The sequence below is a fragment of the Otolemur garnettii genome, unplaced genomic scaffold (assembly GCF_000181295.1).
Source record: "Otolemur garnettii isolate 467f Iridium unplaced genomic scaffold, OtoGar3 scaffold00098, whole genome shotgun sequence".
Lineage (NCBI taxonomy): Eukaryota > Metazoa > Chordata > Mammalia > Primates > Galagidae > Otolemur > Otolemur garnettii.
In genome coordinates this window covers 1,518,587-1,536,128 of record NW_003852493.1, presented here as the reverse complement: position 1 = coordinate 1,536,128, position 17,542 = coordinate 1,518,587, and the positions used below count along the sequence as shown (strand labels likewise).

Genomic DNA, 17,542 nt, shown 5'->3' with positions numbered 1-17,542 from the left:
ATCAAATGAATTCAATAGAAATTCACTATTTAATAAATGAGTGAATGACTATGAAGAGGTCATTGATCATTTAGAAAGCAACAACAGGAAGGGGTGATATAATAGCCTATTGGCACTTAAGACATGAAAGTATAAAGATTCTTGGAGAGAGTGCAGTGGAAACACTTGAAGAAACTACCTGGGAGAATATTTTATGAGTAGGACCCCCCAGGCAATTGAAACTACACCAAAAATACATTACTAAGATCTGATCAAACTAAAAACCTTCTGCACAGCCAAGATCACAGTAAGTAAAGCAAACAGACATCCCTCAGAATGGGAGAAGATATTTGCAGGTTATGTTTCTGACAAAGGGTTGATAACCAGAATCCACAGAGAACTCAAACTTAATAAGAAAAGAACAAGTGATCCCATTTCATTGTGGGCAAGAGACTTGAACAGAAGCTTCACTGCAGAAGACAGGTACACGGCCTACAGACACATGAAAAAATGCTCATCATCTTTAATCATCAGAGAAATACAAATCAAAACTACTTTGAGATATCATCTAACTCTAGTAAGATTACCCCACATAACAAAATCCCAAAACTACAGATTTTGGCGTGGATGTCGAGAGATAGGAACACTTCTGCACTGCTAGTGGGAATGCAATCTAATTCATCCCTTCTGGAAATAAGTTTGGAGAACACTTAGGAAACTAAAAGTAGACCTGCCATTCAATCCTGCAATTCCTCTACTAGATATATATCCAGAGGACCAAAAACCACTTTATAACAAAGACATTTGCACAAGAATTTTTATTGCAGCCCAATTCATAATTGCCAAGTCATGGAAGCAACCCAAGTGCCCATCGACCCATGAATGGATTAACAAATTGTGGTATATGTATACCATGGACTATTATGTAGTCAAAAAAAGATGGACACTTTACCTCTTTTATGTTTACATGGATGGAGCGGATCATATTCTTCTTAGTAAACTATCTCAAGAATGAAAAAAAAATACATGATGTACTCAATACTATTATGAAATCAATATATTGTCACCCACACTTTCATATGAAAAATAAAACATAATTATAGCTCAGAAAAAAAGGAAAGAAGAGGAGGGTGAGAGGAGGGGAGGGGGTGGACGGGTGGAGGGAGGGTAATCAGTGGGACCTCACCTACTGTGCATATTGCAAGCATACATATCAAATATATTAATAGTAGAGTATAAATGTCTAAACACAACAATTAAATAAGTGAGGTGAATGCTGTGTTAACCAGTTTGACGTAAACATTCCAAATTACATATAAAATCAGCACATTGTACCCCATAAATGCAGTAAAGTACACTGCTATGATCTAATAAAAATAAATAAAAGTATACCTTCCATTTAACCCTGCAATCCCATTACTAGGTATCTACCTAGAAGAATAAAAATCACTTCACCACAAAAAATAACAGCCTATTGTCAATAATCTAAGAAAAGAAGGCCACTTGTCTCCTTGAATTTATAAGAAGAACCAGTGGTCTTCCTGAAGAATAAAGGAAATATGGAGGTATTGAATCTAAATCACTGGTCAGCAAATCCACTCATTTTCTTGATTTCCCCCAATTCAGAGCAACAGTAAGAAGGTCTGAATCAGTAAATAAGAGTAACTTGGCAGAACTTTAAAATGCCAAAAAAGGTGCAATCAACCCCTGGGTAAGATTTATACCTCTTGGCTCGGCGCCTGTGGCTCAACCGGCTAAGGCGCCAGCCACGTACACCTGAGGTGGCGGGTTCGAATCCCCAGCCCGGACCGGCAAAACAACAATGACGGCTGCAACCAAAAAATAGCCGGGCGTTGTGGCAGGCGCCTGTGGTCCCAGCTACTTGGGAGGCTGAGGCTGGAGACTCGCTTGAGCCCAGGAGTTGGAGGTTGCTGTTAGCATGATGCCATGGCACTCTACCCAGGGGGATAGCTTGAGGCTCCGTCTCAAAAAAAAAAAAAAAAAAAAAAAAAAGATTTATACTTCTTACTGGCTAGGGACATCTGAAGAGTTTAGGATGACTCTGAAAATGAAAACAAAACACTCCGTTCAAGTTTTGAGAATATGTAACTCCACATTGTTATCCAAATGAACGCCATTGCAACCTGGCATTGACTGAGCACAGAGTCCCTTTTTGAGTTTACAGTATAATAGACAAATCCTATTACATTGCCTGTTAAAATTTTGGCAAGATCCTTTAGCTTTCCTCTGCCTCAGTCTCTTATGTGTAAAATAAGAATAATAATAACCCCTATGTCACAGATATTTTTGTGAAAATTAACTAATGTAGAAGTTGTGAATAATTTACAAGAGATGATACTTAAAATTATTGTTGTATTGTTGTTATCACATACTTACCTTTTCTCTCAATCAAAAATTCTTTTCTTGATCTTTTTCCTTCTTTTGAAAGTCAATTTTATTTCCTATGTATGTTTAATGAATAACTATGAATCTATGTTTAAAATTCAGAGTAAGGTAAAGAAAGTTAGGTTTCCTTCCCTTCAAGAATGTCGTCTCATATTCTTTTTGCAATTCGTGACGATAAGTCACCTCTGGGGGTATTGCCGCATACCCCTACCCTTTATATCACTTCCGTATGTCCATTTCTTATCTCAAACACTACCTCACATAAGGATTAACCAAAAGCCAAACACTAAAATAGTTCATTGTCTATAATTTTATTTTAAAAAATCTAAAAACATATTGACTCCAACACAATTTATGAATCATGATTCACTTCCATTTGATGCGACAGTTGAGGCCCAGAGAAGTTGTTTTACTTGCCTAAGGAGATAAGCCACTAGTGGGGTGGGATGATTCCAGAATCCACTGTGACAGAGAGCTCATGCAAACCTGCCACATGACCTCAAATTTCCCCCAAATGTTTGCAGATGCCCTGCAGCATCATTGCAGGTTTTAAATACCTATTTTCTCAAATACCTATTCTAATGCTTCTGAACTAAGAGCACTTATTTAGTAGTCCATGCCATTTTGGAGTTAGAAATATCCTTTCCTGCATTTTAATTTTAGGTAGAACAAGAGTGCCATTAAAGAGTTAACGTATCCCCTCTGAACAAGTATTTATGTTACCAAAAGCAGTCCTTTGGAAATCAAGAAAAGAAATAGGAATCATGGGTCTGTATCTCATATTGGAACAGGCGTACTTGCTCCATGAAGTCCCTGAAATCATCTCCTTTTTTACAGCACCATCCATAACTGATGTGTAAGATGATAATGCTGACTCTATAACAAAGACTCAATTATACAACATCTATTCCATTTAAAAAGAAGATAAAATGTCATCCATTTTAGAAAGATGTCTATAAAAGTGATCACTTTTTAAGTTTGATATTAGAGTTTAATAACGTAGCTAACTTCCTACAGAATAGCTCCATTTAGTTACCTAGCAAGTGTCTCATACTGGATATGTCCAAAATAAACTCAATGTCCACCCACAAATCATCTTGTACCTTCTCTCCACTCTCAGAAAATTATATCCAACAGAGCCCTGTAAGAAACCAGAGACCTGTCCTTGACACTTCCAATTCTTAGACTTGCCAAAGCCAGTCATGCCCTACGATTATATTTTAAATGCCTCTTGATTTTACCTACTTCATTCACCCCTCACTCCCCACTATTCTGCTCTAAGAAGGTATTACTTCTACATAGAATGCATGGAAAACTGCCATAGCCCTCTATCCAGTCCCCTCAAAGAGAGGGGTTCTTTTTCAATTCATTTTCTGCATATATCCACAGCAATTTTTCTGTAATACAGATCTAATTCCATGTGCTGTGTTTTAAAAACCCATTCAGTAGCTTCCCACTTTTTCAAATACATTCACTGGATGTTATTCATTCATTTATTTATCCATACAATATGGATATGTATATATCCACATCAAACTCATAACCAAACTCACATCACATAGACATATCAAACTCATAACCAAATCTAGGACCCTAGTAATGCCCTACATCCATTCAAAATATTCACCCCATCCCATGCCCATGTCTCCACTAACGTATGAAGGCCAAGATCTTAAGTCCCCTATTCATAATTAGCTTCACTTGCTTTTTACAAAGTCTTGTATTATCTTGTATACTTGTATACTTTCAAAATTAGCTGCTATTAGCTTTTCAAGATGTATTATGTTATATAACTTCTTTGAAAGATATAACTTTTACACTTAATTTACTGTTTTTTCTTAAGATTAATTCATGTTGATGAAAATCTCTAGAGTTCAACCATTTTGATTACTATATAATATTTCCTTGCATTGATACACCAATATCCATTCCATTGACTGACGTATGGACTATATTCAGATTTTATTTTTATAAATAGTAGTGCTATATATATTTGTTCATGTGCAAGAAATTTTCTTGGATGTATGACTATAAGTGCTGATTCATGTACAAATGTTCATATTTCAGAGATAATGCCAAACTAGCAACTGAAGTTATCACAAATATGTAGACATACAGCATCTCTAATAATTGGTATTATCAGCCTTTGTAATTTTGGACAATTGAATAAATACAAATGATAAGTCATTATAACCTTTATCTGTATTCTCTAATTACAACTGATGTTAATTATTTCTTCATAAATTTTTTAACCATATGTGTTTTCTTTTCTATAAAATATCTATTCAGTTATGTTGCCCATTTTTTTCTATTGGGTTATTTGAACTTTTCTTATGGATAACAGGAAAATTATTATGTATATACTTGATATACTATAATTAATGTTTATATATTCTTATAATTTGTCCATTATGTTTTCTTTAAATATATTCTATAATACGTGAATCCTATTTTTCCCTTTCTTTAAGGTTTATTTGAATAAACCAACTTTTTCAAATTTAATACTGTCAAATTTATCAACACTATGTTTCATTATTATATTTTTTTTGTTTTATTTAGGAGTTTTTCCCTATTCTGAGGTGTTACAGATGCTTAAATATTTTTCAGCTACAATTTTGGGGGTTTTTGACTTTTAAATTCTTAATACCACCAACATTTGTATTGGTTTGTAATATGAACTAGCATCCAATTTCATCTTTTTACACATTGATTGACACTTTATTCTCATTCTATTTTTTAAACAGCCCCTCTTTTTCACACTGATGGGCAGCACCTCCTCTGTCATGTACTGGACATTCCAATATGTGTGGTTCTGTATGCAAGGTCTAAGTCTATTCCTTTGAACAGTTGGCTCTTGTGCCCCTTTTGTTTCAATACTAGTCCTAATTCTCTAAATTTTAAGTTCTTACCTGAATGGAATTAGAGACCATTTTCCTCAGTGAAGTAGCACAAGAATGGAAAAACAAATACCACATGTACTCAGTACTAAATTGAAACTGGTAGATTAACACCTACATCCTCACATGCGAGAAAAAATTCAATAAAATTCAAGTGTAGGGAAGAGATGAAGGGGAGGGGTAAGTTCCCACCCAACAGGCGCATTGCATGGGTGTATTCTACACTTCTGGTTGAAGGACACATGTACAACTCAGACTTTAACCCTCCAAAGGTAAACTATGTAACCACCCCGACATTAACCTGAAATACTAAAAAAAAAAAAAAAAAAAAGTATTCTAATCGTCACATCTCTACTCTGCATTTTCCCTTTGGAAACATCCTGAGTGTCCCAGATCTTTATCATCCCATGAAATTTTTAGAATTTTCTTCTTTTACTAGTCATTTGATACTCTCTTGCTGCAGACCACAATGTTAATGCCATTGCCTCTGTGAATTTTTATCTAATAGTCTCTACATAAATCATCCTTGTTCCTCATCCTGATACCCACTAGATAAAGTAATTTATAAATTACTTTACCTTTATAGTTGAATGCACACAGTCACATGTGGCTTGTCAGTGGGACTACGTTCTGAGAAATGCACTGTTATGCAACATCGTCATTGTGTAAACATCATAGAATGCACTTCCTGAGACCTAAACAGGATAGTCTACTACACAGCAAGGTTACAGGTACAGCCCATTGTTCCCAGGCTACAAACCTATGCAATGTGTTACTGTATTAAATACTGTAGGTAATTGTAACAGATTGGTAAGTATTTGTGTGTCTAAACATATGTAAAATATAATAGATAGAGTAAAAAAAACAATATTACAGTCTTATGGAACCACCATCATATACGTAGTACGTAGTCTGTCATTGACAGAAACCTCATTATGTGGAAAGAGAGAGAGAGAGAAGGAGGGACACAGACAGAGAGAAATGTTTACTTTATGGCTGACTATAAACTCCATGACAGGAAAGAACTCATTTCCCTTGTATCCCAAATAGCAAATAGCAGGGACCTTGGTTATATCCCCTAGACTAAGCCCTTAATAAATAATTGATGAATTGATGAATGTATAAATGAAAAGGCCTCAAAAATTAAGTCATAATCTATGCTAATATTTGGTACTTAGAAATTACTTAAAATTCAGAAATATAAGTGATCTTAGAAACCACCTACTTCAAAATCTTTCTTTTAATAATGAAAACACATAGGTGCAGAAAGATCAATTTTTTAAGTCAGAAAGCCTATTTTTAGCATATTTTGAAAATGAAAATTTCAGTCAAGCTTACTTGGCACAGCCTCAACTGATTGGAAATAAAATGTTTTGAATACATAGTATAAATTCCTAAATAATGTAATAGTCTGAAATAATAAGTAATACAAATTAACACCCTTGAGTCTATTTTCCATTTATTGAAGCCAAATAAAATAAAATATTAAACAAATACAATAGAGCGAAAGTTTGTATCCCCTAAAATTCATATGTTGAAATCCAAACCCTCAAGTATAATATTAGGAAGTGGGGCCTTTAGGGTATGATTAGGTCATGAAAGTGAAGTCATCACATATGGAATTAGTGTTTTTATAAAGTATGTCCCAGATCCCTCAATCCTTCTCTGTGTGAGATTAACAAGAAGACAGTTGTTTATGAGGAACAATCCCTCATCTGGATACCACATCTGTCAGCACCTCGGTCTTGGGCTTCCCAGCCTCCACAACTCTGAGAAATAAATTTCTGTTGTTTTTCAGCCACCTGGGCTATGGTATTTTATTATAATAGCTCAAATGCACTAAGACTACAAGTCTTACAAATAAAGAGAATGTAGTTTCATTTTACAATTTAAGTCCAATGAATTGTTATTATTTTTGCCTTGCATCATTAAATTTTACATTTTGAGATTTACGACTGAGCATTAAGGATGAAAATAACCAAAACAGTACTTTTTTGGTACTTTCAGAAAAAGCTATGAGAGTTTTGCTGAATCAGGTTATGACATTTTTTGTGACCAATCTAGATGTCTTCGTTCAGCAAATGACAGAGCAATCATTCCAAACTGAAGTGATTTATCAAAACATATTTCTACTTTCAGCCAAGCAGCAGCTCACCTGATTCTAACAAAGAAGGAGAGAAGGTTGATTTATTCTGGGGTTTTAGCTAAAGATCAGCAAATCAGTCCCTGTATTCATTTGTCAAAACCTGATGGACTCATAATGTTCTCCTTTCAGAATAATTGTAGCATAAAGGCATAAAAAATGCATATAAACTACCTAAATAGGTCTAAGCTCAGTCACTTCAAAAGTACTTTACCTAAATTCTTTGTAGTTGTCAAAAACTGCAGTGAGAAAGTTAAACCCAGTTTGAACAAAAGATGAAGATATTTAGAATTCCAATTGAGAAAGAGTACTTTTACAATCTAAAACAAATCTAAGATATCTAAAATACCCTTTTTTCAAAAAACTAATTTTTGGGGCAGCGCCTGTGGCCCAGTGAGCAGGCGCCCCATATACTGTCAGTGGTGGGTTCAAACCCGGCCCTGGCCAAACTACAACAAGAAAATGGCCAGGCATTGTGGTGGGCACCTGTAGTCCCAGCTACTCGGGAGGCTGAGGCAAGAGAATCCCCTAAGCCCAAGAGCTGGAGGTTGCTGTGAGCTGTGACACCATAGCACTCTACTGAGGGTGACAAAGTGAGACTCTGTCTCTAAAACAAAAATAAAAACAACAACAAAAGAAAAAAACTAATTTTTGGAAATGCTCTTCTGTGTTTCCCTAAACCTCATACAATGATATAGTTTAAATGAAGTCCTGTTTATTAAAATATTTTAATTAGTAAATAACCCCCTAAATATCTGTAAAAAGCAGATGGCATTTATTAAATAAATGGATATCTCAACTAGTTGGTACAGAATCACTTTTCAACAACATCTCAACTGAGACTCAATTAAAGTTTGCTTTGTGATATTTATGCAGAAAACTTTGCTAGTCAGAGAATACATGTTAGTCCAGTGAGAATGAAACTAATTCTGGGCACCCTTAAGGACTTTAGAGCATCATTTTACTAGGAATATTTCAGAAATATATTTATAGTTCTTGAAATCAGCAAAAAAGGAAAGCATGGAGAAAATTGTTTGCAGGAAATTACTTTGAATCACTTTGCAGGAAATGAATCTCCATGCCCATTTATACAAATCGTTGTGTTTATATAGAATTCACTCCCATCTAGTCACTGAAACTGGTCACTCCAGAGGAATACAGGGAGTCACACTGACTTTACAATTACTTGAAATTATTTTTTGCACTTAACATAGAGCAATATGATCCATAGATGGAATCTGGACACTAATGTGTGTGTGTGTTTTTTTTTTTTCCAAAAATTATGTTTTTTAACTGTTTTGGAAGTTTTCATGATAACATGCATACTTCCAGGTTGCCACAATCTCCACCTGCCTCACTTTAGTCGTTTTGTCCTTTTTGGTCATGTACTTGGCTTTTAAAAGCTTTTGGCTTCAAAAGAGTGTAGTTTAAAATTCTGCCCAGTTTGAACGTTCACTCAGTTGTTCTTTTCATACAGTCACAGAACACTAAGAATTTAATAGCATTGGAAGGTATCTTACTGGCTAGCTAACTCTTCTTATTTCTTCCAAAAAGACACCTAAAACCAAGAGAAGTAAAATAGCTTCTTCCTTGTTAAATGTACATTAACAGTGCTGTCAAAATAATCGCCTAACTCACTAAGGCAAAACTGCTCTCCTTTTAGAGTGTCTATGATTTATAAAGAATCATCACAATTCTCACCCTTACAAAAATAATTCTTGCTTCATAAGCACTTACCCCTCAATGCAGGTAATAGGGATCTCTCCTTCTTGTCGTCACATTTGTTACATTCACTGAAGTACAGGAGTAAGAAGACATCAACCAGAACCCACATCAGTGAAGTGGCCAGAACCACCTTGCAGTAAACAAATCTCCTCATGTCTTTCTTGATTTCTAGTTAACACACAGATGGACAGCAAATGCTATTGTGATAAATCCAAGCCACAGAGATGAACTCCAAGATAAAGGCAGGATACATTCCACTGTATTAAAAAAAAAAAAAAAGGAAATTGCATTACTGTACTTATTTTTTTTTGTATGTATATATTTCATACATAGCACAAAATATTTGACTTATTTAATATTCCCAGATATCACAGATATGGCAGCATTTCAAATTTGACATTGAAAGCCCAGGTAAATGAAAGTTGTCAGCAAGCCAGGTGGCTACAATACTAATACTGAACCCTAGATCTACCACCACTCTGCCGGGCCTCTGACAAATGGATTTCTTCAAGTTGTATTGTCTTTACCTTAAAGTCCTATCATGAAAATCTATATAGCATCAAGTTGTAAAGTAATGCAGCTCTGAATTGAGCCTGATTTACTTCTTCTGATGATTCAACAATACTGAAATAGAAATCATCCTAGAATACAGTATGTTATAGTGGCTAAGAGCTGGCCTGTATAGACAAAGAGGTCTGGATCCATGCACTTCCTCACTATGGGAGAATTTATCATCAAAATAAACAAAAATGAGGATAACAATGAGAAACCTAAAGATTTTCTATGATGATCAAGTATGATCATACTTGTGAAGCATCTCGCTGCTAATATTATTAATACTGAGGTAAAACAGGAAAAAATAGTTTTAAGATTATCAAGGAGGGCAATTAGAAGAAGTAAATCAACAGTTATTTAACCTTTACCCTCTCTGCTCTTCATAGGAAGTAGACACAACAGATGTATATTTTCAAATAGATGGCATGCATCAAAAAATGTAACGAGGAGAAATGACATATTAATGTAAAACAAGGTAACTAGAGCAGGAATTCTAAAGGGCATAACAAAGAAAAGCGCATAATTATTAAAAGATATCCAAAGCAAGTATGGAATTAGTACAATACATGAGTACGTATTTATTTTATTTACACTACATTGATCAATAGCCACCTGGTTAGCTAGTTTATATCTACATAATAAATACATCAGACCAAAATTAATCAGATATCATTTGCAACATTTAAAATAATATCAAATGAAGTATAAATTTGATGATATGAATGAGATGAGTGACATACTTCAGACAGTAATATTTGGGTAAACAGTATTAAATATAAGGATACTTGAAACATTTCATAAATACTTGTCTAAAAATAAAAAGCTCAAAGTAAAATTTGCTGAGGCAGCCTCTCTTTAATAGCGGCTGACAACATCATAAAACAATAGAAATGCTGTTGCCTTTTACAACCAATGCAAACTGGTAACAAACTCAAGATTCACATAAAGTGAATAAAAGTAAAAAAAAAATTACAACAAAGGAACTACATCAATAACTATATAAAATTCACATTTATTCATAACATATATACATATATACATGTATTTGCAGCCATATATTGTCTTTTGGAGACATGTGTTATATATATGAACAATCTATTTTCTATATATCAAATGAAGAAATGTATTGTGTGCAAATTTATGAGTCCATGACATTTGAGGTTTGTTTACTGTTATTCTTTTTAAAAAATAGTTTCCTAATTACCTAGTTTGTTTTATATTCATTTCATTTTTCTGTAAAACTGATAACTAAATATTGGATCTCAGCCTTTAAACCTGACTAGAAGGAAAAGAATCTCCCATGTATATGCCCTGTTCCTAGATGCACAGTTTTGTAAATTCGAGATATGAAGCAATTCAATCTATCAAATTTTCTGTCTTTCCTAAGAAATTTTCTTTCTGTCCTAAGATGGAATAGGTCCCTTCAGATTGTCACTGAAAAAATAATGCAATGAAAAAATTCATTATAGCATTGATGGTTACCAACTGGCCATCCCAGGTTGATAAGGAGTACATTATAATAACCAATCCTTGAAGGTGCAAATAGCACCATTCTGTCACCAAATAAAGAGATGGCCTTGGGTAAGTATTCTGTCTCTTTGTACTTCATTTTCCTTAGTTTTTACTATTTCCTACCTTATCCACCTCACTAAATATTGTAAGACTTAAGCAAGATAAAGAATGAGAATATTTTTTAAGAAAAATATGAAGAATATTATAACAGAAAAACTGAAATCACTTAGTATTAAATATTGAAATTTCTACATGTCATTTCCTAATAAGACTCTTACAGTTAAGGCTATTGAGATTTTAATTTAAACTTTAGTTATGATAAAAAATTAGAATCATGTCTTATTATCATTTCAAGAATTATTCAAATTATTCAGACTTCATAGCATGCGAAATCTATATATAAAGATTTATCAATTCTCTCAATAAAAGTTAATGGCTTGAATTCCCCACTGAAGAGGCACAGGCTGCGCAACTGAATTAAAAAAAAAAAAAAGCACAAACCATATGCTGCCTCCAGGAAATACACCTAACTCAGGGTTAGAAAACAGTATTTCAGGGGTGGCGCCTGTGGCTCGGTGAGTAGGGCACAAGCCCCATATACTGAGGGTGGCAGGTTCAAACCTGGCCCCAGTCAAAATGCAACAAAAACATAGCTGGGCATTGTGGCAGGCACCTGTAAGTCCCAGCTACTCGAGAGACTGAGGCCTCGAGAATCACCTAAGCCCAGGAGTTGGAAGGTTGCTGTGAGCTGTGACACCACAGCACTCTACCAAGGGTGACAAAGTGAAACTCTGTCTCTAAAAAAAAGAAAGAAAGAAAGAGAACAATATTTCAGGAAAATGGAAAACAGAAGAAAAAGGGATTACAATCTTATTTTCAAATACATGTAGGTTTAAAGCAACTAAAATTAAGAAAGACAAAGTTGGTCACTTCATACTGGTCATGGAAACAATACATTAAGAGACCATTTCAATTCTAAATATTTATGCATGAAACTTAAATGCTCCCAGATTTATGAAACTGACACTGATTGATGTGAGTGATATGATATTCTAAAATGTCATAATAGCTGGGCACTTTAAAATCCCTCTGGTTTAAGTGGACAGATCATCTAAACAGAAACTAAACAAAGATATAAGGACTTAAATGCAACCCTAGAACAACTGGGCTTAACAGACATATACAGAACACACTATCTCAAAGCTAAGGAATATACATTCTTCTCATCAGCCCATGGAACATACTCCAAAATGGATCATTTCCTAAGACATAAATCAAAACTCAAAAAAATTAAAAGAATTAAAATTATACTGTGTATCTTCTCAGAGCAAAAGGCAATAAAGTGGAACTTAACTTCAACAAAAATTTTCATCCCCACACAAAGGCATGGAAATTAAACAACCTTATGCAAAATGACAGCTGTGTTAAGGAAGGGATAAAGGAGGGAATTATTAAACTTCTTGAACATAACAACAATGAAGCTACCAGTTCCCCAAACCCGTGGGGTACTGCAAAACCAGTCCTAAGAGGGAAATTTATTGCATTGGATGCCTTCATTTGAAAAACAGAAGGAGAAAACATCAAAACCTAATGAATAATCTTAATGAAATGGAAAAAGAAGAGCAATCCAATCCCAAACCCAGCAGAAAAAAAAGCCATAACCAAAATTAAATCATAAATAAAAAAAATTAAAAACAAAAGAATCTTTCAGAAAATTAATGAAATAAGGAGTTGGGTTTTTGAAAAAATAAATAAAATAGAAAAACCTTTGGCCAGACTAACTAGAAATAGAAAAGTAAAGTTCCTAGTAATCTCAATCAGAAATGATAAAGGGGAAATAAAAATAAATGCTACAGAGATACAAGAGATTATCTACTCTAAGAAACTCTATGCCCAGAAATTTGACAATGTGGAGCAAATGGATCAATACCTGAAATCACATCATCTCTCTAGACTTAAGCAGGAAGAAACAGATCTCTTAAACAGACAAATATCAAGCACTCAGATCAAAGAAACAATAAAAAAACTCCCAACAACAACAATCACAAAAAACCCCCCAAAACCCTGGACCAAATGCCTTCACACCAGATTTTATCAAACCTTCAAAGATGAGCTTGTACCTATACTGCAGAACCTATTTCTAAACATTGAGAGAGAAAGAACCTTCCCCAACATGTTCTATGAAGCTAACATCACCCTGACAATCAAAACCAGGAAAGGACCCAACTAAAACAGAGAACTACATATAGACCAATTTCACTGATGAATATTAATGCAAAAATAATCAATAAAATTTTAGTCAATAGATTACAGCTATACATTACAAAAATTATGAGCAAGTAGATTTCATTCCAGTGATGCAAGATGGGTTTAATATACTCAAATCCATAAATGTCATTCACTGTATTAACAGGAACAAAAACAAAAACCATATGATTCTTTCAATAGATGCAGAAAATGCATTTGATAAAAGTCAATGTCCTTTTCCAACAAGAACACCTAAGAATATAATTATAGATGGCATATATGCTTAAATGTTGAAACCATCTACAACAAACCCACAGCTAATATCATACTGAATGGATTAAAACTGAAAGTTTTTCCATTTAGAACAGGAACCAGACAAGGATATCTGGTTAGACAGATCATCATTAGAAGATAATTACCACTACTATTCAACATAGTGGTAGAGGTTCAAGCTAATGCAGTCAGGCAAGAGAAGGATAAAGGCATCAAAATGGGATTAGAGGAAGGCAAACTTTTGCTCTTGACCAACAATATGATCTTATACTTAAAAAAATGCAGAGACTCAACCACAAGCTCCCAGAAGTGATCAAGGAATAACATTATGTCTAAGGCATAAAATCAATGCCCACAAATCAGTAGCCTTTGTATATGCCGATAACAATCAATTTGTGAAGCTAATCAAAAATGTAATTCCCTTCACAGAAGCTTCAAAGAAAAATGAAATAACTAGGAAAATACCTAACAGAAGGACCTCTACAAAGAGAATTAGGAAACCCAAGAAAAGAAATAGCAGAAGATATCAACAAATGGAAGAACATACCATGCTCTGGCTGGGAAGAATCAACATTGTTAAAATGTCTACCCAAAGCAATCTACAGATGCAATGCAATCCTCATTAAAATATCAACATCATACTTGGAAGAACTGGAAAAAATAGTTCTTTGTTTTGTGTGGAACCAGAAAAACCTCTGTATAGCCAAAACAATTCTGAGTAATAAAAACAATGCTGGAGGCATCCCTCTACCAGACTTCAGTCCACAGTGATCAAAACAACATGGTATTGGCACAAAAATAGAGACAAAGACATATGGAAAATCCTAGAAAACCAGAAGTGAAAAAAATCTCTTACAGCCAACTAATCTTTGGTAAACCAAACAAAAGCACATACTGGGGAAAAGAGCCCCTATTTCATAAATGGTGCTGGGGCAATTGAGTAACCCATACCTTTCAGCACTTACAAAAACTGATTCAAAATGGATAAAAGATGTAAACCTAAGACATGAAATACTAAAAATCCTAGAAGTGTGGAAAAAACTCTTTAGGATGTCAGCCTGGGGAAAGATTTTATGAAGAAGACTCCATTGTCAATTGCAGCAACAAAAATGAATGAATGAAACTTAATGAAAAGCTTTTGTACAACTAAGGACACAATAATTAAAGCAAACATAGAACCTTTAGAATGGGAAGATGTATTTGCATATTATGAATCTGACAAAGGTTTGATAACTAGGAACTACAAAGAATCAAATTAATCGATAACAACAAAAACCAGCAAACAATCCCATCTTTCACTGGGCAAGAGACATAAGCAGACTCTTCTCTGAGGAAGACAGATGAATGAGTCAACAAACATAAGAAAAAATGCTCATCATCCCTAATCATTAGAGAAATGCAAATCAAAACCACCCTGAGATATCCCTTTGTGATTTGGCCCACATCACAAAGTCCCAGAGTTGCAGATGCTGGCACAGTTATAGAGGGAGAGGGACCACTTTTACATTTGCTAGTGGGAATGCAAACTACTAAAGCCTCTTTGGAAAGAAAAATGGAGAATCCTCAAAGAACTCAAATTAGACTTCCCATTCGACCCTGCAATCCCAATACTCTGCATCTACTCACAAGAAAAATAATCATTTCATCTTAAAGACACTCGCACTACATTGTTTATTGCAGCTCAATTTGCAATCACCAAGATGTGGAAACAATATAACTGCCCACCAACCCAGGAATGGATGAACAAACTGTGGTATATGGATACCATGGAGTACTAGCCAGCCATAAGAAAGGATGCCAAATTTACATCTGTTGTATTAACCTGGAAGGAGGTGAAAGGCATTGTCCTTAGTAAAGTATCATAAGAATGGAACAGTAGGTACTCAGTTTTATTATGAGGCCAGTAGACAATCTAACACATTCTCTAACATAGGAGAAAAACTTAATGCTATTCAAGTTGCAGGAATGAGTACTAGAGAGGGGGAGAGCTGGGGGCATTGGGGTGCTCCCACTTAAGGACACAGGTAGGGGTATATGGCATATCTTTGGGGTGTGAGAAACAACTACAAGAGGCACTCTACCTAACAAATAATTTTTCTATCTAATAATGAAGCAGCCTTTCTTTACATATTTCAAGATTTTAATCCTATTTATTCTTCAAAAACCCCTCTACTGTGAAAACGGGCTAAGCTTTATCTTTTGCAAGGTTCCTATCCCCTGGAACCATTATTACTTGTAAAATAATAATCTCGTATCCTGTGTTCCAATACTCCTCTTCTTATGAGAGCGAAACTGAGCAGAAAGATGGTGCCGGAAACACAGCGTAATCACCAGCATGAGCACAGTTGGTGGCCCAGGTTTATTTAAGAAAACCGACATCTGTATTATGTTTTTATTCCAGTAAGCTCCTATTTATTTGCAAATATTGTTCTGTTTCTCAAACAGTCAGGAAATTCAAGTTCTGCAATATCCTTGGCTTGCCAGTCCAAAGTGGAAAATGACCAACTTGCATAAACGACGGGACAGATGGGAGAGACAATAGGTTTTTTTATTCGATAACATGACCCCATTTGTGAATGTTTTGAAAATCCTTTCAGCCCAGATAGGTCTCTCTGAAAAGTATTTCCCTAGATAGAAAAACTTCAAGAGATTGAAAATTCTTGAGCACCATTTTGCCAGTCAGCTTCCCTTTCCCTTTTATTCTTGCCCACTAAATACTCGTATCAGTAGCCAGCTATCCTAGGAGACATCGGGGAATTTTTACATGAAATATATACTATTTTTCCTGTCTTTATTAAAGTAGATTTCAGATGTAAAAATAAAATGCAGATAAGATTTAGAGTTCAGATAACTATGTTGTTAAAATAATAAAAAGGTCTTTTTTTCAGCTTTTGTTTATATTAGATTAGGAGGCTATTACTTAAACAGGGAATCTCTTCAGTTGTTAAACATATTTTTATCTGTAGTCATATATTGTCTTCGGTAGAAAATTGCAAAATGGTTGCAAATTTATGCAATCTATTTTATGAGGCTCTACTTGAAGCTGCCAAAGGATCCTGGATGCTAATGTAAGGCTGTTGTGCTCCCAGAAGTTTCAGGCGTTCAGCACACTGTAAGTGTTTTGAAATAGCTATCTGCGAACTGATGACCAGAAACTTTGCAGAGTTTAGTTTATGAACTGACAAATCCAGTGAGTAAGCACTGAAAAAGAATACTTTGAATTGGCTTCAGATCAATAGGATGACTGATCTGTGCATCAATAAAGACCATGAATTATAGGAAGACCTGAGGAGTTCATTCACAGCCTAAGCCAAAGGTCTGCCAGTACACCATACGGAAAGATACATCAAGAGACAAAGAAGCCAGCAAGGAAAATGATGAGTTAATGCCTTCTGAAAAAAAATGGTTGGACAGAAGCAAAAAATATGTTTTCACTGGTACATATTTGTATATAAAGGTCAGATATTCACAACATAAAATTCAGCTGTTAAGAGGCAAACCTAGCATTAGCTCTTACAACACATATCACAGAGTTACATTGTCATGATTTGAGTCTGGAGTTTGACTTAATTCAAGTTACTTAAATGTTTAATGCCCTGGTTTTCTTATCCACAAATCTGAATAATGGTGGATACCTCATAAGGGTAGGATGAGAAGGAATGAATGAACAGATGTAAAGCTCTTATAACAGTGCCTGGGACAAAAGAAAGACCCAATAGACATTAGTTGTTACTACCAGTAAAAACATGAAGACTACTATCGTTTGGAGGAGGTGCCTGTGGCTCAAAGGAGTAAGGTGCTGGCC

General features: G+C 34.8%; 1 protein-coding gene across 4 annotated transcripts in view; it reads right to left on the bottom strand.

Annotated features, from left to right (window-relative positions):
- GALNT13 (polypeptide N-acetylgalactosaminyltransferase 13) overlaps positions 1–17,542 on the bottom strand; it is a 520,150-nt gene that overhangs the window by 451,482 nt on the left and 51,126 nt on the right. For 3 of the 4 annotated variants that reach the window (XM_023516812.1, XM_023516813.1, XM_023516814.1), the window contains exon 1: positions 9,163–9,349. In XM_023516812.1, the coding sequence (XP_023372580.1) occupies positions 9,163–9,304 (142 nt within the window). In that variant the 5' untranslated portion in view covers positions 9,305–9,349. Of the gene's footprint in view, positions 1–9,162; positions 9,408–17,542 lie in introns of those variants that run through there. The other variant, XM_003795944.2, reaches the window with a different exon arrangement.